The sequence below is a fragment of the Cervus canadensis genome, chromosome 5, assembly GCF_019320065.1.
Source record: "Cervus canadensis isolate Bull #8, Minnesota chromosome 5, ASM1932006v1, whole genome shotgun sequence".
Lineage (NCBI taxonomy): Eukaryota > Metazoa > Chordata > Mammalia > Artiodactyla > Cervidae > Cervus > Cervus canadensis.
The window spans coordinates 4496828-4523240 of NC_057390.1; the positions used below are offsets into that span (position 1 = coordinate 4496828).

The following is a 26413-nucleotide window of genomic DNA, read 5'->3' on the forward strand; positions in this document are numbered from 1 at the left end:
GAGTCCAGAAAATTTGGAAGCAGTAACTGATTTTGCCAAGGAAAATCAGAATGAGTATTTCTTAAAGAGTATGTTGTGATCCCTTAGAATATATATTTGTAACAATATATCAATTTTCTTAATACATAAACAAGAATACAGACCTTTGAGATCTGGTCTATTTCGTATACCCACTGATACAAAGAAGCAATCCATATCAACATGCATTATACAGCTCTGATGTCTGGGTGAACTCAATACTGACATATTTCCTAGAAGGAAAAAAAGAACGTTCAAACCCCAAACTCATCAATACTTTTTAAAATATCAGGTCTAGTTAACTTTAGAAATTATATTCTTAAATGCTTATAAGCAGAATAAAGTTTTTAAAACAATACAGATTCTATAATTGATTATTTATATCACCTCAAGAGAAATCAAAGTTCAGCTTCTTTGTCTCTAAAAATAATTCAGAGATACAAATTTAGTTTCCAAACATAATTTAAAATCAATCATGAAGACATCATGTTTCCGAGTCTATATTCTAACGAGTCTCTCAATCTGTCTGAATACCTATCTCAAAGTTATTTCTATGTGCTGAATGGTACATAAAAATGTACAGAGGTGTGTTCATGTATTTAGTCCCAGGGAGCTAAGTAACTTTAGCGGGCACTACTCCATGTGGTGACAACACTCCTTGGTAGGACAGCCAGAAACAGGGCTACTGTTATCCAGCGCTTAGCAGTAGGTGTTAGGCACTGTTTTAAGAGCTTTACATGTATTAATTTAAACCCTCACAACAACATTATGAAAGAGGTAGTAAGATTATCCCCATTTTCCAGGGTAATAACTTCAGTCACACAGCCAGTAGGAGGCTGAGCTGGTATTTAATCCCAGGGCATCTGATTTCAGAGCCCACAGGCCACCACCCTTGTAAAAAGCATGCTCTCATAAAGGAATTTTCTTTCCTCTGATAGATTTAAGAACAACTGTACTGAGGTTAGTCTTCATGACAGGCTCCTAAAAACTTCCAGTTAGTACCCAAAAGGTTGAGACAGCTCTATCTAGCAGACTGTGACTATGAGCACGTTTCCCTTGTTCCCACCAGGGCACAGCATGGGGCCTTGCTCCTGCCACCCTCCTGGAACATCACTCGTCAGCCAACAGGAAACAGGCTCAGAGAGTGAACTCACACGCTACTTCCCGAGAAGGGTGCAGCCCGGCTGCGCGCGACTACCTGACTCCAAAGCCTTGGACTTCCCTGCTGCTCTCCCTCTTACCTCAAGAAAGAACTTATAAATCTTTACTATAATCCTGCTGGATAAGAAACTATTATATAAACATAACGTAAACAACTCAAAATAATGGTTTTAAAGATTCAAGTCATATGGAAGGCATGTACGAAATGCCCACTGAATGCTTTCATACAATATAAAAATCTCTCATCTTGGAAAATTCCCACTCATAGAAATGATTCATAATTGCTCTTGGAAGCTTTCTAAATTAAATGACCTTTAGGTAACAAGACCAAGGCATGATATAAGGAAAATCTAATACCTATAACCATTATTTTGAACTATTTTATAAATAACAAAAAGCATCTGGAATAACTAAACAGCAAAACGTAACAAAAAATCCACATGTAGCGGCTCTACCAGTCTGGGAGACGTGAGCTGCTCTCTGCACCTCACCTTCCACAGCTATAAACGAATGGTAGTATCAGCTCATCTTCAGGGAGGAACCATGTAAGCCACAAAAAGCATCGAAAGCCTCACACTAGATACCAAACACACTGACAGGCACAGAGATACAGCCTGTTACTGTGGTTTCGTTTTTGATGACAAGAGAAATGTTGAAATATAATATACAATTAGCCAATCTACTTATGTGAAAATACTTAACCTCACTAAAAGTGTACCACTATAATTACAATAGCTATTATGTCAAAGTTACTGAAAGACTTAAAAATCATTATGACGCAAGCTTTTAAAAATTAACAGTTACTCTTATCAAACCAATTCATTTTTACAGGAGATTAAGCACTGAATATAAACTATGCTATATTTTACAGTTCAAAACTTCAACAACTGATAAAGTCTACAGGAAGAATGAATGCTCAGAACCCCAACCTTGGACCTATTCAAATTACTTAAAGATGTTCAGTTAGCCACACTCAAAAATAATTTTGTAAAAAATACTTTAGTAAGAAAGCTTTTCATCATCTGTTATACTTACTGTTACTTACATAACCCGATACTCCTCAAGGCTGCCATGTTACAAGAGCTTAGTACTGACCAGAACACCAGTGACAGATTAAGAGCAAAACGGTAAGCATGACTGTTTCTTAGAAAACGATTGTAGTTGAGTATCTACCTGTGTCAGTTACAACAAGTGCAGACCTGCCTGCTTTCATTTTTTTTAACTTTTCCCTTCCTGGAAAGATACCACTATTCTGCCTCTGCAGCATATTGACAAACTCAGTCAGTTCACACTTCCACGTGGATATGTGGTGCAGTCTGGACCGGGAGTAGAAGTCCGAGATGAAGTTGCAGTCCGAGGGTCGGGGCGGCCCCGAGGGCGCCCCCCTGCCCGGGGCAGGTACTGACGAAGTGCTCTTTGTGCTTGAAGGCCCCTGAACGGTGGAGTGGTGAGCACCGTTGACTCGAGGGTTGCTGTGCAAAGACGGCGAGGAGAAGGGCTTAGTTCTGTGTGGGTCCCGCAGAGCGTCCGCGCTGCAGGTGCTCTGCGGGGCCGGCTGCACGGCGCAGTCTCTGAAGGCGCCGCGGCTCCTCTCGGGCCCCGCGGCCTCCTCCCGGGCGGGCTCTGCGGACAGCCTGCTGGAGACACCGCTGCTGCCCGGGGGCGCCAAGCAATCCAGGCTCTTTAAGGCACCGTGAGAGCTGTGGGCGTGCCCATTACAAAGGGCACGGCCATCTCTGGGATGCGGAATGCCATTCTGTTTCCTTCCTGGGAACACAGGCTGCAGCCCCACAAAATCAAAGTCATTATCTGCAGCTTCCTCATTCCAGCTGTTCACTCCGTTGACTCGGACTTCACTTTCCGTCTCGATTTTCTTAATTATGTGATTTCTAAAGCAGGAAAAGAAAAAAAATTTTGTTTAAATGAATAGTGTCTGACTTTCAAGCTGAAACAATTTTTCATGTAAACTTTCTTACTGATACACACTTTAATATCCCCCCACCCAAATCTGAAAGATTAAACCATGACTTGAATTACTGCTCTTCCAACAGAAGATAATTCTTTGCTAAACTGAAGGAGCAAGGTACTAGGAAAATTCCAGCATATTAACTAACAGTCTTTTAGGTTTTGTTTCCTTTTTAAAAATTTCAGATACTCCCAAAGAAGAAATAGAATGGGATCTTCTTCAGATTGAAGAAAAAACCAAGAAACAATTTTCAATTATTTTCCCATTAAAAATTGTCATCTATTGATATAAGTCTGAGTCACAGTGCCTGGCATACACTAGTAGTCAAGCATTTGCTCAATTAATACAATATGAATAATTCCTGTAAAAATGGGTAAGAAACCTCATATGAATTCTTACTGCTATGTTTATTTTCAGTTTTTTATGTAAGGTACTATTCAACACATTAAATCCAATACTGCTGCCCTCCTGAGGCTGGTTACTTTCCCTCAGGAAACAACCAACATACTATATTCATTAATCCATTAATAGGGTCAACTGGTGTAGATAAAAAGTAAAGAAAGAAAAAGTCAATGTGTAAGGTTAATTCAATGAAATTTATATCTAGAAAAATGAGGATGTTTGCCCTATTGACAGGGAATTAGTGTTTCCATTCTAAGAAATGCATTATTTAGATGCCAGGGTGGTAGGTCCAAGGCAGTCTGGACCCAGTGCCCTGATGACAGATTTATAAATGCAGGAACTATGACAAACGTTACACTAAATTAATCATTCCTCTGATGATTCCCGGTAATGTTCTATAATAAAGAAAAAAATAATTTGTATTCAAAAGAATCATCTAAGTAACAAAAACAAGAGTCTGAACCACAAAGCCGTAATTCACTCTACTTAGGAAAGCCCGCAGCGTCAGCCCAGTTACAGTTCAGGCCCCAGATGAGGGCATGCACAGCACCCCGGGGTGGTGGTTAGACTACCGCCCCGTCAACAGGTTTAATCTCAAGTTTCTCCTCCTAATACCAACTGGGTCTATTAGTAATGACAGTCTGACTACACAGGAAAACCACACATGAGCTGGATCCAAACATCACCTCCCATTTCTGGGTTGGCTCTGGCTGATCAGCTTGTGGAATCTCACCGCCAGCTCTGGGCAGGTCCAAGCCTCACAAGTGAGCACACCAAAGAGAGAAACAGAAAACCAGCCAGAAACGATTAAGAGAGGAAGGGAAGAAAACCTAAAGCGAGGCAAGACAGAGAAAGTCTGGCCCCTGAGACAAAGAACGAGGGAGCAAAAGGCGACACGAAGGAGCTTCAGAAAAAATTTATAAAATGCACGGAACATGCCAAAAAATAAAGATCAAGAAAGAAACAAAAGTGCAATCAGAAAAGCCTTAGATCTCATTTAAATACTAAGACTTTAAATTAATACTAGCAACACATGCAATAGAAATGCACACACTGGCAATAAAACACTGCTCACGGCCCTCTTTCTGCACTGCGGTGTTCCAGCCTAGGCAATCGGGCATCTAAAGTGGCTGGACTGGAAATGCACCATGAGTGGATAATACATTCACTAGGCAACAACATAAATGGATCAATAATTAAAATCTAATAGGCAAATTCTTCCTAAAATCGACACAGAGAAGAACTTCAAAACACACACACATAGATATTTTATTAGTGGAGTAAGAAAAAAAAAGATGAAGTTGTGCATTCAGAAAGTTTTCTGATATTGCCTATACACATTGATGGTACTAAAAAAACAAAATTAGAAGTTTTAGGTAACATGAAAAACAACTTATGTAAGTGAACACAAGTTAAAGAACAAACACCAACAAAACTACAGAAGGTAGTGACATCGGATCCCCCCAATGCAATTAACACTCCTGGTGTTTTGGGAAAAAATACATCCAACTCCCAAAGCAAGCAATTTAAATAAATAAGGAGAAGGCTCATGATAATGAATCATGATGATAAACCACCTGATATACAAGTTAAGGCAACATACCAATTAACTATAGAGCCAATTTACCTAGGGTTACTGCAATTAAAACTTAAATCAAAATATTTTAAAAACACATGGAATAAGGCCTAGATTCATCTCTAATTCTACAACCTTGAGGGTCATCAACTAAATTTTCACCAACATAAAATATTTATGTTTTTATATTGTTACTGACTTAGAATTTTTCAAAAATAACCTAGAAATGTTAACATTTTATCTATCTTTCTGTGTAACAGTGCACAACAAATGTACAGGTGGCGTAGCTCAGTTTTTGAGAAGGTAATATTCTACAGCAAATTACTTGTGTCAAAAATTATTACTACCATGGAAAATCCATGAAAAATTTTACTTCTAGTAACTTAACAGCCATTGGTTTAACCTGGAAATCTAATGTGAGTGGAAAAGTTTTCTTGTTTACATTTTATTTATGAAACTGTCGTGATAAAAATAATTTTTAGCTAAGACACCCACCCCTATACTTCCACAGCATTAATACAGACGAGTAACAAGGTTTCACGTGTGCTTCTAGCTTGCGTAGAGCAGGGGCCATGCACTGCTAAACTCCCGCTCTGCAGTCTCCCCAGCCCAGACGCACTTACACCCTGTCGCTGAGCTGCTTGGCGATGCTGCTGGGACCGGGGAGGGGGTCCTCAGGCTTGCACACAGGATTGAAGTTGAGGCTTTTCTGCACGGAGGACTGCTTGCTGTACAGCTGATACGGAATGTAGGACAGCAGGCGTCCAGCTTTGATGCTGAAACGAAAAAGTCAGACCAGTTTAAGGGTTTAATACTGGGGTACACGAGCTTCACAGAAAATGAACGTTCTCAAGAACAGGAGTATTCCACCAACAGCATGCCACTGCTCTTTCTAGTTTATTCCTTCCTCCTTCGTTTTAGTGGTCCTAACACAATATAATTTTAGTTAAACATGAAGAGATGTGTCTGAAACTTTAAAAACCAGTGGCCAACAATCTCACATTGAGGAAGGGAAAACTAGAGAATAGGATGAGAAAAGTTTAAATACAGAGCTGGACTAGTCAATATTTTAATCATCATGACTTTAATATTAACCACAATCCTTCCCCAAAATTGCTACAAATGGTGACTACAGCCATGAAATTAAAAGCCTGCTCCTTGGAAGAAAAGTTTTGACAAACCTAGACTGCATATTAAAAAGCAGAGACATTAGTTTGCCAACAAAGGTTCATATAGTAAAAGCTATGATTTTTCCAGTAGTCAAGTATGGATGTGAAAGATGAACCATAAACAAAGCTGAATGCTGATGAACTGATGCTTTTGAGCTGTGGTGTTGCAGAAGACTCTTGAGAGTCCCTTGGACTGCAAGATCAAACCAGTCAAACCTAAAGGAAATCAATCATGAATATTCATTACAAGGACTGATGCTGAAGCTCCAATACTATGGCCACCTGATGGGAAGAGCCGACTCATTAGAAAAGACCCTGATATCAGCTGGGAAAGAGTGAAGGCAGGAGAAAGGGACGACAGAGAATGAGATGGCTGGATGGCATCACCGACTCAATGGACATGAGTTTGAGCAAGCTCCAGGAGATGGTGAAGGGCAGGAAGCCTGACATGATGCAGTCCATGGGGCCGCAAGGAGTCGGACACGACTGAGCCACTGAACAACAACTACAACAACAACCTTTCTCCAGTTCCCACACAATCATCGAGGTTTTCTCAACCCATCTCACATGGGTTTCCCCAGTGATCCCCCATTCCTAAGATTCATGTCAGGTCTATTACATGTGAAAGCCTGTAATGTGAAGGCCAAAATAAAGAACCTCAACTTTAAGAGAAGTAACTTATACTATTTTATATGTATAAGTGTGATAGAGACAAGGCCACTAGAAGACAGGAACTAAGAGAAGCTACCATATACATCTAGGTATCCTCTTCCAAACGTTCACTATCTACATACCAACCACCACTGCGGTAAATCAGGGGGCATGAGGAGTATGATGCTAGACAGCCAGGCCCATTAACAGACATTCCCAAACACCTGTTGTAACTAAGAACTCAAACCAAGGCCATTAAACTAATATTTGCTTTCTAATAAACTGAGTTACATATGGTAACTGTGCCTTTAAATATATCATTTTCAATTCAAAACTGAAACATTTCAAAGCACGTGTGGCTTTAAACCTAAACTACATATTAAGAAAGCCACCCTTCAATTATTTAGGAAAAAATGAATAAAGAGTAAAATATTTTTCTTAGTATCTGACAAATTCAAAAGTTTTGACATTTTCCTCAAGGGGCACTCCACAAAACTTAAAAAAAAAAGTAAGAAATTACTGAACTGGCTTAAACAAACAAACCAATTCAAAATATTGAGTCAACAATTGTGAATACTGAAAAACATATGATGATATCCTAAAAATGGAAATATGCCATGTTACAAACTAAGTCCTTTATGTAATTATATCAGTATATAATGCCCCCATAACACCTTCAGCTTTAGGTAGCATTACTAAATATGCTGAAGTACTAAATTAAGACAGTGGAGAACATTACTGCTGACAACACACTCAATTCTCATTTACCAAAATAAATTTACCATCAGGCTAAAGTTAGTTTTTATCAAGACGACAGATTACATGCAAATAAGAGAATGAAAATCCTAAAACTGGACTATTTATTAATCTCCTTTATTCTTCTTCAAACTAATTTTGCTTCCTTTAACAATCGTCTCCGCTGCCTGGCCACAGATCTTTGTCTTCTTAGCCTCTCCTGTCCTACCTGCTCCCCCAGCCCCAGCAGCAGAGGGACTTGGCCCTACCCTAGCATCTGCCGGCTCCATCACACACAGCACAGCTGGGACTGAGGGCTGAGTGGAGACTGAAACGGTGCCCGATGTGCCAGGGGCACGTCAGGAGGAAGACCCAGGTGCAGCAAAGCCAGGACATGCCCTGCGGTCATGCTGGCTTCTCCCAGCCTCCTGACAGTGTGCTGGCTGACCAGACCCTGGAGGTGCTCTCTGTGGTCGACACTGATCACACACGACCCCTGTGAAGACTGCGGTCACCTGGCAGAGCCTAAGGCCTATGTAACTCAGCCCATGGAGGCTGATGAGAGAGAGCCAATTTTAATACTGCAGGTTTCTAACCAGACATCCTCAGAGATGCCCAGTAAAAGCAACTAACACCCAGCACACTATAATAATGTTAGACAAGGAATTTTTAAAATTTCAAACCCAAACCACTACACATCCACTGTACACTCCTAACTGTCAAGACTTACCCATCTGTCCAACTACAGACATGGCAGAAGCATTATCTGAAGGAATGTTTTTAAAAGATCTTCTTTTAAGAAATCTCTCAGAGATTAACTTGTAACATTTTCTAATTTCACTGCTTATCCTAAGCACAAAGGAGCTGTATATTTTCTACTATTTTTAAGGAAAAAAAAAAAAAGCTGAATACCAAATATCAAAATCCAAATTTCAAGATCAAAAGGAGTTTCACTTTACCAAAAGATATTACTACATGATTTCTTTAAACAGTGGACTTCCTTCATACACTGAAAATAGACTCTGGTATATATGAAAGAGATTACATTCTAGTCAGTGTATCAGACGCATGCTCACTGATATGAAACATTCACTTACTTTGGGGACTCTTAACTTGGTTTGTCCTCTAGCCCCAATAAACTTATCTCTAAAGTAGAACTTTGCTTCTAACAATCCTCTAAATCATTTCCTATGCTGACACAATGAATTTACACTGACAGTTATAACCAGAATCTGGAAAATTTTGTAAAAATCGAGATATAAAAGTCAGTACGTTGATTTCTATTTCAAACTCTGTAGTATCACTGTAGCAATACTATCTTCTTTAGAAATGCAATTCTGCTCATCAAATGTCATACGGTTCCAGTCAACATCCCAGTCATTCTCTATTAGAAAACCCCTAACACTGTATATTCATCTGCCCATCCAATTCAGGCATCTGTCTTCTTCCTCATTCAAAAGTAAATTTAAGGCAAGAAAGGAGTGAATTATGTGCTAAGGAAAAACAGAACTGTTTTTGCCTTATATTCTACCACTAAACAAAAATTCTCCATTCATTCAACATTAAATTTCCTCCGTCCCCACCTCCCTGATCACCTAAGCTTTCCAACCACTCACCAAGATCGTACAAGCTCAAAAAAGGAAATAACAGGTATGAACACACACATATATATATAACTTGTTGTCCTTTATCCTACAGGGCCCAAACTGCTTTTTATTTTTCACTACAAATATTGAGAGTTAAGCTATTCACAGTCATTCTTTAACTCCTAAAAACCAAGAATATCAGTCCAGTTCAGTTGCTCAGTCGTGTCCGACTCTTTGCGACCCCATGAATCGCAGCACGCCAAGCCTCCCTGTCCATCACTAACTCCCAGAGTTTACTCAAACTCATGTCCATCGAGTCGGTGATGCCATCCAGCCATCTCATCCTCTGTCGTCCCCTTCTCCTCCTGCCCTCAATGTTCCCCAGCAGCATGGTCTTTTCCAATGAGTCAGCTTTTCACATCACATGGCCAAAGTACTGGAGTTTCAGCTCCAGCAGCAGTCCTTCCAATGAACACCCAGGACTGATCTCCTTTAGGATGGACTGGTTGGATCTCCTTGCAGTCCAAGGGACTCTCAAGAGTCTTCTCCAACACCACAGTTCAAAAGCATCAATTCTTCGGCGCTCAGCTTTCTTTATAGTCCAACTCTCACATCCATACATGACCGCTGGAAAAACCATACCCTTGACTAGATGGACCTTTTTTTGGCAAAATAATGTCTATGTTTTTTAATGTGCTGTCTAGGTTGGTCATAGCTTTTCTTCCAAGGAGCGAGTGTGTTTTAACTTCATGGCTGCAGTCACCATCTGCAGTGATTTTGGAGCCCAAAAATATAAAGTCTCTCACTGTTTCCACTGTTTCTCTATATATTTGCCATGAAATGATTGGACTGGATGCCATGATCTTAGTTAATGAATGCTGAATTTTAAGCCAACTTTTTCACTCTCCTCTTTCACTTTCATCAAGAGGCTCTTTAGTTCTTCACTTTCTGCCATAAGGGTGGTGTCATCTGCATATCTGAGGTTACTGATATTTCTCCTGGCAATCTTGATTCCAGCTTGTGCTTCCTCCAGCCCAGCTTTTCTCATGATGTACTCTGCATATAAGTTAAATAAGCAGGCTGACAATGTGCAGCCTTGATGTACTCCTTTTCCTATTTGGAACCAGTCTGTTGTTCCATGTCCAGTTCTAACTGTTGCTTCCTGACCTGTATACAGATTTCTCAGGAGGTAGGTCAGGTGGTCTGGTATTCTCATCCGTTGAAGAATTTTCCACAGTTTGTTGTGATCCACACAGTAAAAGGCTTTGGCATAATCAATAAAGCAGAAGTAGATGTTTTTCTGCCACTCTCTTGCTTTTTCAATGATCCAACGGATGTTGGCAATTTGATCTCTGGTTCCTCTGCCTTTTCTAAGACCAGCCTGAACATCTGGAAGCTCACAGTTCACATACTGTTGGAGCCTGGCTTGGAGAATTTTAAGCATTACTTTACTAGCAGGTGAGATGAGTGCAATTGTGCACAGTAATTTGAGCATTCCCTGACATTGCCTTTCCTCCGTATTGGAATGAAAACTGAACTTTTCCAGTCCTGTGGCCACTGCTGAGTATTCCAAATTTGCTGGCATACTGAGTGCAGCACTTTCACAGCATCATCTTTTAGGATTTGAAATAACTCAGCTGGAATTCCATCACCTCCACTAGCTTTGATCGTAGTGATGCTTCCTAAGGCCCACTTGACTTCACATTCCAGGATGTCTGGCTCTAGGTGAGTGATCACACCATCGTGATTGTCTGGGTCATGAAGATCTTTTTTGTATAGTTCTTCTGTGTATTCTTGCCACCTCTTAATATCTTCTGCTTCTGTTAGGTCCATATCATTTCTGTCCTTTATTGTGCCCATCCTTGCATGAAATGTTCCCTTGGTATCTCTAATTTTCTTGAGGAGATCTCTAGTCTTTCCCATTCTGCATTCAAATGGGAGTATCTTTCCTTTTCTCCTTTGCCTTTTACTTCACTTCTTTTCTCAGTTATTTGTAAGGCCTCCTCAGGCAGCCATTTTGCTTTTTTGCATTTCTTTTTCTTCGGGGTAGTCTTGATCCCTGCCTCCTGTACAATGTCACAAACCTCTGTCCATAGCTCCTCAGGCACTCTATCAGATCAGATCCCTTGAATCTAATGTCACTTCCACTGTATTATCATAAGGGATTTGATTTAGGTCATACCAAAATGGTCTGGTGGTTTTCCCTTCAGTTCAGTTCAGTTCAGTTGCTCAGCTGTGTCTGACTCTTTGCGACCCCATCAATCACAGCATGCCAGGCCTCCCTGTCCATCACCAACTCCCGGAGTCCACCCAAACCCATGTCTATCGAGTCAATGATGCCATCCAACCACCTGATCCTCTGTCGTCCCCTTCTTCTTCTGCCCTCAATCTTTCCCAGCAGCAGAGTCTTTTCCAATGAGTCAGCTTTTCACCTCAGGTGGCCAAAGTATTGGAGTTTCAGCTTCAGCATCAGTCCTTCCAATGAACACCCAGGACTGATCTCCTTTAGGACGGACTGGTTGGATCTCCACGCAGTCCAAGGGACTCTCACGAGTCTTCTCCAACACCACAGTTCAAAAGCATCATTTCTTCAGTGCTCAGCTTTCTTTATAGTCCAACTCTCACATCCATACATGACCAGTGGAAAAACCATAGCCTTGACTAGACGGATCTTTGTTGGCAAAGTAATGTCTCTGCTTTTTAATATGCTGTCTAGGTTGGTCCTAACTTTCCTTTCAGGGAGTAAGCATCTTTTAATTTCATTGATGCAGTCACCATCTGCAGTGCTTTTGGAGCCCAAAAAAATAAAGTCAGCCACTGTTTCCACTGTTTCCCCATCTATTTCCCATGAAGTGATGGGACCAGATGCCATGATCTTAGTTTTCTGAATGTTGAGCTTTAAGCCAACTTTTCACTCTCCTCTTTCACTTTCATCAAGAGGCTCTTTAGTTCTTCACTTTCTGTCAAAAGGGTGGTGTCATCTGCATATCTGAGGTTATTATGCAGCCTTGACGTATTCCTTTTCCTATTTGGAACCAGTCTGTTGTTCCATGTCCAGTTCTAACTGTTGCTTCCTGACCTGCATACAGGTTTCTCAAGAGGCAGGTCAGGTGGTCTGGTATTCCCATCTCTTTCAGAAGTTTCCACAGTTTATTGTGATCCACACAGTCAAAGGCTTTGGCATAGTCAATAAAGCACAAGTAGATGTTTTTCTGGAACTCTCTTGCCCTTTCAATGATCCAGCAGATGTTGGCAATTTGATCTTTGGTTCCTCTGCCTTTTCTAAGGCCAGCTTGAACATCTGGAATTTCATCCTTCACGTATTGCTGAAGCCTGGCTTGGAGAATTTTAAGTATTACTTTATTAGCATGTGAGATGAGTGCAACTGTGCGGTTGTTTGAGCATTCTTTGGCATTGCCTTTCTTTGGGATAACCAAGAATATATTTTCTTATAAATATTATCTACAACATGGGGTGGGGGGGACTGAAATGTGTGTACTGGGTAGCTGGCCAAGTAAAAATAATTTGAGAAGAATTCTGTAGTGTAGTGAGAGAAAAAAGTAAACACTCAAGGTAAAAAATTTTTTTAAAATGCAAATCTAGACTAGAAATGAGAATCATGCATATTTTCTATTAAGAATTGAGGCAAGACACAGAAACATAAGGGGGAAATCATGAGATAAAATTGCAGTCAGCTTATATTTGATCTCAATAGGCACTCTAATAATTACGTTGAGTGTAATTAGAAACAGTTTTATTCCACCTGAAGCACGAGGCCTTCATGGCATCACAATTACGTGACAGACACACAAGCATGTGACGCTCAGGAAGGGCGTGCTGCCTGGGAGCCAGTTCCTCCCATGAGAAGACCCTGTGGGCTGGCATGAACAGGACCCTCTCTCCTCACAGCCCAGCCCGTGAGAACCAGGCTCTCTCGCCATGGAGACTTGATGCAAAGTGGACGACGAGAACAAAACCATGGTTTCTACTGTGCTGCGCCCTGATGAGTCAGAGAGGTGACCAGAGCGGCTTCTGTAACTACTTCACACTTCAAATTTCCACACCAAATTGTCTGAAGAAAGGGATTAACAAAAATGTGAAAATCACAAACTCATACTATACCATAAACAACCATAAGATTCACAAGGCAAAGCCTTCAGTAACATAACTCAGAACTTAAACTAATGCACACAGGCTTCTCATTAAAGAACTCCCCTGCCTCTTCGAAGTCATGACCTCGTAATCATGCCTGTATTAACTCAGGTTTAATGGCACCTACACAGGCACCAGGGAATTTGAATCAAAGTAATCAACCTGCACACTTAGAAGTGTTAGTCACTTTTTAAACTGCTCAAACCAAAAACAGGAAAACCAATTATAGAAGAGAATACCATATATCACCCTTTAAATAGCTAATATAATGTTCAAATTTTTAAGTATAATAAACTCTCATTAAAGCACTGCAGAGGACAAGAGATGAACAAGGCTGGGATTAAGAGTGTGGAAGCAAACAGCTCTGATTTACCCTGGAGAAGCCCATGCTTATGACATTACAGCCACCGGGCATTTATGTCATCTATTAGGGCACAGCGCCGACTGATCCATTTCTATAGAGATGAGCGAGCCAGTTCTCCTATAACGACTTAATTAAATGGCAAAGAGCAGACCCAATGATGAGTCAGGAATCTGGATTCTGAATTCTGTCACTTGGGCAAATCAGTTAACCTTATCTGTCCTGCCTTCTCATCTACCACATAAAGCAAATACACCACATAATCATGATTCCATAGTCACTTCAGTTATTTAAAAACAGATCATTAGGTCTGAAGGTGTATTTTATAACTTGTAACTGCCTCAGCTGCATTTATTATTGAATTACCCATCTAGCTGCATTCAGCAAAAAAGAGTCATTATAAAGAAAGAGCTGTCATGAAGTCCACCATTTTCTAAACACGTCAACTTACACCCAGCCAGGGCCCTCTTCACCTCCCTTTCCTATCATCCACAATCTCCCCTATTCCTCCCAAAGCCAAACTAACACCCCCAGATCAAAATTCCAGCCCCAGAACAATGAAATGACTGTGTATAAGTGCCCACACACAGTGGAACTCTGAAATAAAACTAACCTCTTATAAAAAAATTTCACAATTCCTTTTTAAGAAGACACACCACTAAAACCCATGTGGATAAATCCTATATAATGAACAGTGACTGGGTCCTCGGAACACAGCACAAACATGTTCCAGGGATGAGTCTTCAACTCAATACACCAAGACTTAAATTAAAAAACCCCCAGTTTATATAAATAATTTGGCTTTCTGGAAGCCAAATGCACTTTTTCCCTAAATGTACCTTTGAGCTTCTGGAATTCATTTTTCTAATACTTGGTCATGTTTATAGAGTAAAAATAAAATAGCATAGCAGCAGCAGCTTCTTCCGTATTATGCCTCTGTAATATGTGAAGCATTGTGCTAGGCAGTTTGCATGAATTATTTCTAGTTTTCACATAACCCTAACAGGTAGACAGTGATCTTCTACAAATGAGGAGACAAGGTTCAGAATGGCGACACCCCCGCTCCTGTTACCATCCAAGATGCAGGGGCCCTGAAGAGCTGAGCTGGCACATGAACCCAGGTCTGTTTCCAGAGCCCAACACAGCCTTTCCACATACTGCCTCGTGTGAATCTATGCTGCTGGATCTGCGATACAGAAGACCTGAACAAGTCTAAATCTACCAAACAAATTAGTTTATGGTGTCAGAATTAATGAAATTTGGGGTAAGAAAAGCTTTGGCAGTTGACTTAAAATAATTTCTAAGTTTGTGTCATTAACACTCCACTATATAATCTGACCATTCTCTCACATACTGATTACAATCCATTCATGCATAAAATTATGACTTTAATACTTTCACTTTTAACTTTCAATCACTCATAAATTACATGTGAATCACTTAAGTTCTAGCTCATCCTCAAATTTCAGATGATGTATTTTATGTTAGGAAGTTACTAAGAATGGCCACCACTGATTTACAACACACCAATTCCAAACAACAGTCAAGGAACTGCAACAACTGAAAAATAGGTTATTAATAATACTGCAAACTGCTCCCCTCTCTAAGAACTTCAGGTCCACATTATCCTCATCTTTTCCCCCTTAGCATGTACTAAATTTTAAAATATGATATAAACTTACTCACATATTGTTTATTATCTATTTCCCCCAGTAGAATGTAAGCTCCAAGAAGTAGGGGAGGTACTCTGTTTTGCTCAATGATGTATTTCCCAAGTACAAAGAACACTGCCTACTGATAACAGGTGCACGAACATTTGCTGAATGAGTAACATGCTTCGTCAAGCCCTTCCGTCACTGTCTCCTGCTCTTCCTTGAGTCGTCTTCCCTGAGCTCTGGGAGCTGAGGATGCAGGAACACTGACCTCAGGCCACAGGCACCTGAACTGCCATGCAAGGCTAAGGAGTACAGTTGTTGTTTAGTTGCTAAGTCATGTTCAGCTCTTCTGCAACCCCAGGGACTGGAGCCCACCAGGCTCCTCTGTCCATGGGATTCCCCAGGAAAGAATACTAAACTGGGTTGCCATTTCCTTCTCCAGGGGATTGACCTGACCCAGGGATCGAACCTGTGTCTCCTGCATTGGCAGGCGAGTTCTTTACCACTGAGCCACCCAAGGAGCAGAGCCGTGTTGTTTAAGACATTGATTACTCTTCACCCTTAAGTTAAAAGGCACCGCAGGTTAGGTAAGGGTTTATAATACAAATAAGCATTCCAATTTCTAAAAACGCTTTAATTAAAAATTAAACTTACCTTTCCACAATCCATTCTGGTCGAATTACTTTTTCTCCCTTTAACTCTTTGATTTTGGCATTAGGAAGATTTGTGGCAATGATGTGTGTTGTTTTGGATCTGGAATAATACACGTGATACTGGCCTCCATGCAACATCATTAGCTTTCTCAATTCCTCAGCAGATGGGTCTGAAAATTAATAATAAAACATGCTGAAAGTTTTATACCTAAGAAAGTATAAGTAGAGCACTGGCTGAACAATCCCTTCAACTGGATGATTTAAAGAACACATCACTGGTTCACCTTCTCCTTGGCTGTGCTGTGATAGAGCTATTTTGCATTATTCAGCACAGCTTGAATTCTGATTCTCCTGGCTACTAATAGTCAACCAACACAAGAACATGCACTGCCAGGCTTCCTTGGTGGCTCAGTGATAAAGAACCCCCCAGCCAGTGCAGCAGACTTGGGTTCAATCCCTGGTTTGGGGTGATCCCATATGCCACACAGCAACTAAGCCCATGTGCCACAACTACTAAGTCTGCGCTCTAGAGCCCAGAAGCCGCAACTACCGAAGTCCGCTCACCCTGGACTCTGTGCTCAAGAGAAGTCACCACAAAGAGAATCTGTGCACCACAACTACAGAGGAGCTCCCGTTCACTGCAACGAGAGAAAAGGCCATGCGCCAACAAAGACCCAATGCAACCAAAATGAACTATTTTTTAAAAACTCATCCACATAAAAAAAAATCTTAGAAAAGCAAAACCAAAAACATCTACTGACAAGAGACGCCTAAAGAGCAGACAGGCTCCTCAAGTAATGAATCTGATACTGACAACAGTGCAGTATTATGAAACGGTGAGGATTTTTACCACAGCTATATGACCGTGATATTTTTGTTATGCTTAAAAATACTTACTATAAGCAGACTTACTGTAGGGCTTAAGACTTTACTCCTATGAAGCTATCTAAAGTTTTATTTAAGAAAATATAAGAAAAGTTAAAATAATCCTATTTGGTTTCCTAATATGAACTTGCATCAAAGCCAAAAAATAAACCAAACCAAATAAAAAAAAGGAACTGCCAACCAAGAAGCACTGTTTTATCCCCAATTCTGTTTCAAATTATTTCATTCTTAGTAAAACTGCAAAAAAATAAATATGAATCAATGTGGTTTATGCTTTCCCATAAAAATGTCTGACTCACAAAAGTTATGTTATGACTGGCATTACTAGTATCACATTAAACTAATTATTTTCAATAGCTCTTCTATTTCTTTTAATTTTTATCCTAAGAAAAGGAAAGGAAAGTGAAAGTCACTCAGTCATGTCTGACTCTTTGCGACCGTATGGACTATACAGTCCTTGCAATTCTCCTGGCCAGAATATTGGAGTGGGTAGCCCTTCCCTTCTCCAGGGGATCTTTCCAACCCAGGGATCCAACCCGGGTCTCCCGCATAGCAGGTGGATTCTCTACCAGCTGAGCCACAAGGAAGACTCTGCATCACACCTCCCACAGCAGTAGCTATTGGCGGGGTGGGGGCGGGGGTGATATCCACAGGAAGCTTGCGTATCTTCTTGGTTATTCAAGCAATAGACTGTCTTTAAGCACAAATAATACAAATCCAAGCACTTAAATGAGTACCTTTATTAGAATAACTAATTCGGTGAGTTTGGGTCTTTAGAAGAAGAAACATGTTCCCTTAACAGGAGTTTTGGTAAGGGTTTTTATCATGAACAACCTAACCTTACACCTAAAGTAACTAGAGAAAGATGAACAAACAGAACTCAGTTAGTAGAAAGAAAAAAATCATAAAGACAAATAATATCAGAAATGAAAAAAGTTAAAATGGACACCATGGAAATACAAAGACTCCTAAGAGACTACTGTGAGCAGCTATACATGAATAAAATGGACAACCTAGAAGAAATGGACAAATTCTCAGACAGGAATAATCTCCCAAGACTGAACCAGGAAGAAACAGAAAACATGAACCGACCAATTACTAGTACTGAAATTGAATCAGTAATTTAGAAACTCCCAAGAAAGGCTTCTCTGGCGGTCCAGTGGCTAAGAATCGCCTTGCAGAGAGGGGACACTGTGAGCCCGCGTGCCGAGGAGCACCTGAGCCGGGAGCCACAAGCAGGGAGCCCGCACGCCTGGAGCCCGCGCTCTGCCGGGAGAAGCCACTGCAGTCGACGCCCGCGGCCACAAGGGGAGAGCAGCCCCACTCGCTGTGCTGGGACAGAGCCCACGCAGCAGCGGCCAGACACCCGACAAGCAAGACCCAGGGCCAGACGGCCTCAGAGGGGATCCTACCAAGCCACCGGGAAGAGCTAGCACCTGTCCTTCTGAAGGAAGGAACACTTCTCAACTCCTTTTATGAGGCCACCATCATCCTGATAACAAAACCAGCCAAAGGCATCACAAAAAAAGAAAATTACAGGCTGGTATCACTGATGAGCACAGATGCAAAAACCCCCAACAAAGTACTAGCAAACCAACTCAAACAATACATTAAAAAGATCACACAACATGATCGAGTGGGATTTATCCCAGGGATGCAAGAATTTTTCAACATTCAAAACTCAGTCATCAACAAGCTGAAGCATAAAAACCATATGATAAGTATCAATAGATGAAGAAAAAAATTTTAAGAAAATTCAACATCCATTTATTATTAAAAACTCTTCACAAAGTGGGCACAAAGGGAACACAGCTCAACATAATAAAGACTGTGTATGACAAACCCAGAGCTAACACCATATTCAATGGAGAAAAGCTGAAGGCATTTCCTCTGAGATTAGGAACAAGACAAGGATGCCCACTCTAACCACTTTTATTCAATATAGTCTTGGAAGTCTTCGCCACAGCAATCAGAAAAGAAAAAGGAACAGAAGGGACCCAACCTGGAAAAGTAAAACTGTCACTATCTGCAGGTGACAGGACACAATTAGGATGCTACCAGAAAGCCAGCAGAGCTCATCAGTGACTTCGGTAAAGCAGATCACAAAATCAGTATAATGGAGATCCACTGCATCTCTGTACACTAGGAACAAAACATCAGCAACAGAGATTAACAACCCCATTTACCATCTCATCAGAAAGAATAAAATACCTAGGAATAAACCTACCTAAGGAGAAAGACGACCTGTACTCAGAAAACTGTAAGACGCTGATGAAAGAAACTGAAGATGACAGAAATGATGGGAAGACACACCATGCTCTCAGTCTAGAAGAATCAATATCAGAGGTGAGACTGGATGATAGTTAAGATCCCTTACAAAGTTATCATACAATTCTAGGCACTAAAACCATTATCTCCAGCAAACAAAATCTGGAGACTAAAAGCAAAGCAGGTCACACTATGCCCAATTTTACAGGTAAAGGAACAGAAAGCAGAATAATGTAAATGATGGAAAAAATACATATAAATTAGCGGGACATCAGAAAAAGTAGGTCAACAACTCATATCCTGCCTATCGAATAAACTACAATGTCTTATACACTTAACAAGTACAAAACTGAAGAAGTTTAAAGTCACACAACAGAAAGTACTTAAAAGCAAGCAAGGTCTCTACTTGTGGCAACAGAATGTGGTACAGGGCAAATAGTGCAGGAAGTGGAAGTCCTGAGTGCTAGCCCGGCTGTGAGAACTAGCTGGTGAACCCCACACAGGCTTCCCACCATCTGTGGTTCAGTGTGATGAAGGTCAAATGGGATAAATGGAACAAATGATCTCTAGTATTCCTTTCAGATTTAAAACATAAGGAATTTATTTAGCTTTTGGACAAATTCTCTATCACTGCCTCACATTCCGTTACAAGTAGATTCCATTACATCAAACACCACCATGGAAAACAAAAATCAGTATTACAAAGTCAATTCTACAACCAAAAAGAAAAAAGTAACGACCTGGTTAAAATAAACCATCTTTTATGATACTTTTTTTTCCAGACTCCTGCTTCATTTAGTTTGTACTCTATAAAGGAAGTTCTACATCTGATACTATTGCATGTAAATAGTATTTGTTAACGGGATCAAAGATTCAAGGGGTCTTCACTGATATTATTCCCTCAATAAGCAATATTATCACCATTATCATTACTATACATGTATTCATTACATATTTAAGTGTGCTTATATGTGTACCATCACACACCCTGAACTGCCAACATCAACTCCCAAACTGCCCACTAAAATATCAGCCAGTAGGGCTTCCCCGGTGGCTCAGTGGTTGCAGAACCCACCTGCCAGTAGAGGAGACATGGGTTGGACCCCCGGTCTGGAAGATTCCACATTCGGAGGAACAACTGAGTCCGTGCACCCCAATGACTGAGCCCGTGCTCTAAAGCCCGGGAGCCACAGCTACCAAACCCCATGAGCCCTAGAGCCCGTGCCCCACCCAAGGGAAGCCACAGCAATGAGAAGCCCTTGAGAGCAGCGAGAGCGCAGGCCCCACTCTCCACAGCGAGAGAAAAGCCCAGGCAGCAGCAAAGACCCAGAGAGCCAAAAAGTAAATAAATAAAAGAATCTCTTAAAAAACAAAAAAAGAAACGATTAAAACGAAGTACCAGCCAGAAGATCAAAGACAGATTTGAAAAGTGTAATCTATTCTTTTCAACTGCAGCTTCACTATGAGGAAAGGCAGTGGTCGGCAAAAGCTACCACGATATATGAGCAATATGCTCAGGAAACCTCTTAACAAAGCAACTGGGCAATCATGTGGAATTTCACGACTTTTACTAGCAATAATTCTAAATATTTGATATAGAAATTTAAGATCAGTTGACAGTTTCCCTAAGCCATTATATTTAACAAAATGTCTGAACAGCAATTTACACAATACTTGGCATATCCTGAAACAGAGTATGTGCTCTCAATACATGATTTCATGCATGTTAAGTTGCTAAGTCATGTCCAACTCTTTGTGACCCCAGGGACTGTAGCCTGCCAGGCTCCTCTGTCCACGGGATTCTCAGGCAAGAATACTGGAGTGGGTTGCCGTTTCCTCCTGCAGGGGATCTTCCCAACCAGGGACTGAACCTGTGTCTCCTGCATTGGCAGGTGGATTCTTTCACCACTGAGCGACCTGGGAAGCCCCAATACATAATTCCTGCACAAAATAACAAGGGAACGTTTTTACACATGATCACAGTAAGAATTAAACTTGAAAATATTATTTTTTCTTTCCTATAGTCAGCAGACACTTAACATGTGTCCATTCTAGTAGCACCAACATATATATATATATATAAATTTGATTAAAACACACCACCTCTCTGCTGAACGAAATGAAACTGTCATTTCCTGTTTTATAGTCATAAGCAGATAAAAAGAACTGAGGAAAGAGAATTCACAGTAATGCAACACCTAGTCAGTCATGTACTTCCACACTCTATCTCACTTAATCCTCACTACTGGTGATTCCAAGATTGGAATTCAACAACAGTCTTGGCATACATGTTCTTTGCAAGGTTATTAATGTCACTGCAATGTTATTCTTACCAAAACCAAAACAACAAGCATGTTCTGGATAATTTGGATAATCATGACTTCTGTGCAGGTTTTATTTATGGAGGTACTGGGAATGCTTTAAACGTCACATGCTAATGAAAAGAACAGAAACCAACGTAAGGTACAAAAAATGCACTTGCATCAAATGAAGACCAAAAACATCAAGGTACACTATTTAAATGTTGATTGTGTAGTGATAGAACAGAAAAAATTAGTGGGGGAAAAGGGTCAATAAAAAACACATGTGGGGATTTCCCTGGTGGCGCAGTGGGTAGGAATCCACCTGCCAATGCAAAGGACATGGGTTCAATCCCTGGTCTGGGAAGACTGCACATGCCACGGAGCGAGTGAGCCCGTGTGCCCCAACTGCTGGAGCCTGCACGCTCTAGGGCCCTCGAGCTACACCTACTGAGCCCGTGGGCCGTAACTACCAAAGCCCACACGCCTAGAGCCTGCACTCCACAGCAAGAGAAGTCACTGCAATGAAAAGCCTGTGCCCTCCAACAAAGGGCAGACCCAGCTCGCCACTACCAGAGAAAGCCTGTGCCAAAAGAAAGCAACAAAAGGCCTAGCACAGCCAAAAATAATAAATAAAAAACCAACACACCTGCCGGACAGCCACGGGCAAAAGAATGAAGAGACTTTATAACATGACAGAAATTAACTCAAATGGACGAAAGACCTAAATGGAAGAAAACACAGGGGACAAGCTTTATGACACTGGATTCAGCAATGATTTCTCAGATACAATGCCAAAAGCACAGGCAACAAAAAGAAAAGCAGATAAACTAGACTACATGAAAATGCAAAACTTCTGTACATGAAGGACACAACCTGTGGGACTGGAAGCAATATCTGCAAACTGAGATCACTCTGAGGAGGAGTTAATAGACTATATAAAAAAGAACAGAAATTCAACAAGAACAAAAGGTCCAATTTAAAAATGGCCAAAGGACTTTAAAGATGATATACATATGGCCAACAAGCATATGAAAAGACACTTGACATCACTAATCATTAGAGAAATGCAAATTAAAATCCCAATGAAACATCCCTTTAAACCAAAATTCTGAGCTCCTTCAGCATCCTGAAAGATGTTTCTACAAAGGAGACCAACTTCAGGTAAGAGGACTGTAACACGGCAACATTTCAAGTTTTAAAAAATCTAAAAATAAGTTCTAAAATGTCTCTTATAGGTTGAACAACATAATACACCTTTCTTTTCTATGTTACATGTATCCCTGCTTGACAAACAAGATACATCAAAGAACATTTGATCAACTAGAAAATAATTTATCTAAGCTATCTATATTTCTCACTAAATAGAATGGCACAATTTTTAAAACTTACAAATATTTTATAAAAAATACTTTGCAAATCTGTAACAATTATATTCTGTAATATTCCTATTGTTAATTTTACAGAACATTCTTCGGGAATATTCTGTATGCAATCAAAGTTTAACATTAATTAAAACCAACCATATTAAGAAACAACTTAAGCACAGAAAAGGTAAAAGGACCACAGTTTAGGCCTAAAGCTCCACATGTGAAATTCTGCCACAGTAAATGCCATCACGTAACATCAGAACAGCCATTGAAGACCACTGACAAGTCTCTGGGCACAACTTATAAAAAGGTTGCTCACTCGGCTAAAACATATCCTATAAACAAACACATTCTATAAATTTTAAAATCTTGTACAAAAGTTTTCTTTGATCTTTATTGAGAAAACAGTCTATGCACACCATTTCACTCTGCACATCCAAAGAGCTTGACTAAATACTGGCCGTGTCACATGCATGATAGGAAGAAGTAAGCCAATAGCTGTTTACACCTCCTATGGTCTTACAGTAGGTAACACCCTTCACTATTTCATTTGAGTTTCACAGTCCTGTAAATGAGAAAGATAGTTTAGCACTGTGTTGACTGCTGAGGAAATGAGAGGATGTATCCACAATCACCCACCACTGTGCAGACTCTTGGTCTTCTGAGCTCTGTCCATCATGACTTTCTCCAGTGGCCATCCACTCTCCTCAGCAAGTGCGTGAGACTTACTACCAAATTCAGCTAAAAGCCACATACACTCAACCAAACAAAAACTGAAGAAAAGTTTCAAAAGCCTAAAGAACCTCTAATAGGAGCAAATACCTTTCAGACTCTGGCAAAATTACAGGGAATGGTATAAACTAACACAGTAAGTCTCTCCCACATAGGAGGTTAAATTCCTCCATTCCTGGATTCACAAGATCAGAGTCCCACAGGAAATGGGAGGAGACAGCATGTATGGATCCACAGAAAATAACTCCTGGAAGGCATCCATTTCAAAAGAATTAGATCAGAGTATTAAACGGGCTCTGTCCCTAAGTCACATTTGTATGCTCAGAAAACATCAATGTTAAAGGTTCAGTTTTCAAACAGATCTCTACCACTTAGAACATCAGTCTGTTGTATGTGTATATTCCCATTTCATTTTGCAGTCATATTTGCAGAATGTCTCTGCCTGCCCCATTTTTCCACAGAATTCAGTAGTGCCAAAGTCCCCAGACCTGGTCTCTGATCCACCTACTGAAAAAGGCAGAAAATTACCCAAACACTTCTTTCCGTATTAACTATCCTGATCCAACCTCACAGAAGAGCAATTACAGCTCCCTATATCTGAAGCACTAGCTGACCCAAGCTTTCACCAAGATAAACATACCCAGGGCCCGTCTCCCAGAGATTACAATCCAGTAAGCCTAGAGTGTGGCCAGTGTCTTATTTAAAAACTAGAGACTTAAGAAAATGGAGTTGAATTAGCACACAAGTGAACACATTTTAACATTCTGATGTGCAAGCATGACACCCTGGCACTCACTCACACACTCAGCTGATATTTACTGAGATCTCACAACGTGCTGCGCAAGCTCCGGGCCCTTGGTACTCCCTTCGGTGCTCCACTGGGCAGACAGAAAGTACCAGCTCGAGTGCAAGGAAATTCTATGAAGAGAAACAAAGCTGGATAAGAGATGAGAAATTTATTTTAGACAAAGCTGATCAGGGAAAGTCTCCTGGAGAAGGTAATATCTGACCGAGGCGTGAATGATCAAGACTTGGAGGAGGAAGGGCTGAATGGAGGCCCAGGGGTCACTACACAAAACGGGCTTTCTGACTCCTCAAAACTTAATACATTTAGAAACCTGACAAAACAAAACGACACTCAGGTGTTTTGTTTTCTAGCCAAAATGCTCTGAGATGTATACACTATGGACCAAGCTTAGGGAAGGAGGCAAATCTAATTAATGAATGAATCTGACTCCAGGTTACAGAAGTGAGGCGAGGAGCTATGATCACAGTGACAGCACGAACAGCAGCAGAGGGAACTGAGATGTCAGAACAGCCCTGCTGACCACAGTCAGAGGGTGTCAAGGTGAAAATGGAGGTGAGGGTCAGGACAAGAATGCCTTTACCCAGCTTCATCCAGAAACATCGATTTACCCAGAACCAGTTTAAAAAGTCAATTCTACCTCAAAGGCTTACTTTTGTCTGTGTTGCCACCTCTTGCCTCTGTCCGTATCTAATGCTCAGAAATTGACTTTTTCATCACAAAATTCATATTCTCCACCATTGTCATCTCTGTTCAAACACAATCCCTAACACACAAGCAGCATAAAAAATATATTTGCTTAATTAATCAACGTAGAGTAAAATGGGATGAAAGGTTTAAAGACTGGAAAACTTAACAAGGATGTCAATTCTTCCTAAATTCAACTATAGGTTTAATGTCATTCCTACCAAAATCCCAGCAAGGCACCTATTTTGTAGACACAGAAAAACTTCCCCTAAATTTTATGTGGAAAAGCACAGGCTCAAAAAAATAGCTAGAACAATCTTGACAAAGAATAAAACCGAAATAATATACCTGATATTACAGCTTACTATATAGGACCATAATCAAGATATGTGGAACTGGTGAACAGACAGACGCATATTTCAGTGGGGCAGAAAACAGAACCCAGAAACAGACCCACCCAAATACGGCCAACTGATTTTTGAGAAAAGTACAAAATGGAGGAAGAACAACAGCCTTTTCAACAAACAGTGCCGGAGCAAGTGGATATCCACAGGTCACAAAAAACAAACAGAAATAATCAATATGGTCCATGAGTTTAAATATGAAACATAAACCTGTATAATTTTTAGAAAAAACTAGGAGAAAATCTTTGGGATCTAGGACCAAGCAAAGATTTTTGACTTGAAAGCACAATCCGTAAAAGTAGAGGTTGATAAACTGGATCCCATCAAAATAAAAAACTTCTGTTCCGCAAAAGACTGTGTGAAGAGCGAGAAAGACAAACCACAGACTGGGAGACAACATTTGCAAACCACGTATCTGACAAAGGAGCAGTACTGAGAACAAAGAACCCTCAAAATTCAACAGTAAAAAACCAAGCAATTCAACTGGAAAACAGGCAAAGGACACGTACAGACAGTTCACTGAAGAGAATCGGCAGGTGGCAAAGCAACCCATGCAAGGAGGCTCGGCATCACTAGCCAGCAGCAAATACAGACTAAAGCCACGAGATGGACTGCACATCTGTTAGAATACCTACATTAAAACCACAAAAACCCAGCCTGTCTTTACAAAATGCTGATGAGGATGTGGAGCAACTGGAATACAGACTGAAACCACAAAGAGATATCACTACATACCTATTAAATGTTTAAAACAAATCACTAAATCCTAACAAGGATGCAGAAAAACGGAATCGCCCATAAACTGCTCGTGGGAATGTAAATCGTACAGCCACTTGGGAAAGAGTTTGGCTGCTTCTTAGAAAAATAAAAACCACGC

At 40.6% G+C, this 26413-nt stretch overlaps 1 protein-coding gene across 10 annotated transcripts in view; it reads right to left on the bottom strand.

The window, feature by feature from the left end:
* REV1 (REV1 DNA directed polymerase) overlaps positions 1 to 26413 on the bottom strand; it is an 86980-nt gene that overhangs the window by 33608 nt on the left and 26959 nt on the right. For 9 of the 10 annotated variants that reach the window (XR_006269347.1, XM_043467921.1, XM_043467920.1 and 6 more), the window contains 4 exons: positions 16087 to 16255; positions 5747 to 5899; positions 2353 to 3068; positions 144 to 251 (listed from right to left, as the gene is read on the bottom strand). Coding sequence is in view for 9 of the 10 variants with exons in the window: in XM_043467921.1 (XP_043323856.1) it covers positions 144 to 251; positions 2353 to 3068; positions 5747 to 5899; positions 16087 to 16255 (1146 nt within the window). In the remaining variant the exon portion in view is untranslated. Of the gene's footprint in view, positions 1 to 143; positions 252 to 2352; positions 3069 to 5746; positions 5900 to 16086; positions 16256 to 22187; positions 22263 to 26413 lie in introns of all 10 variants that reach the window. The other variant, XM_043467924.1, reaches the window with a different exon arrangement.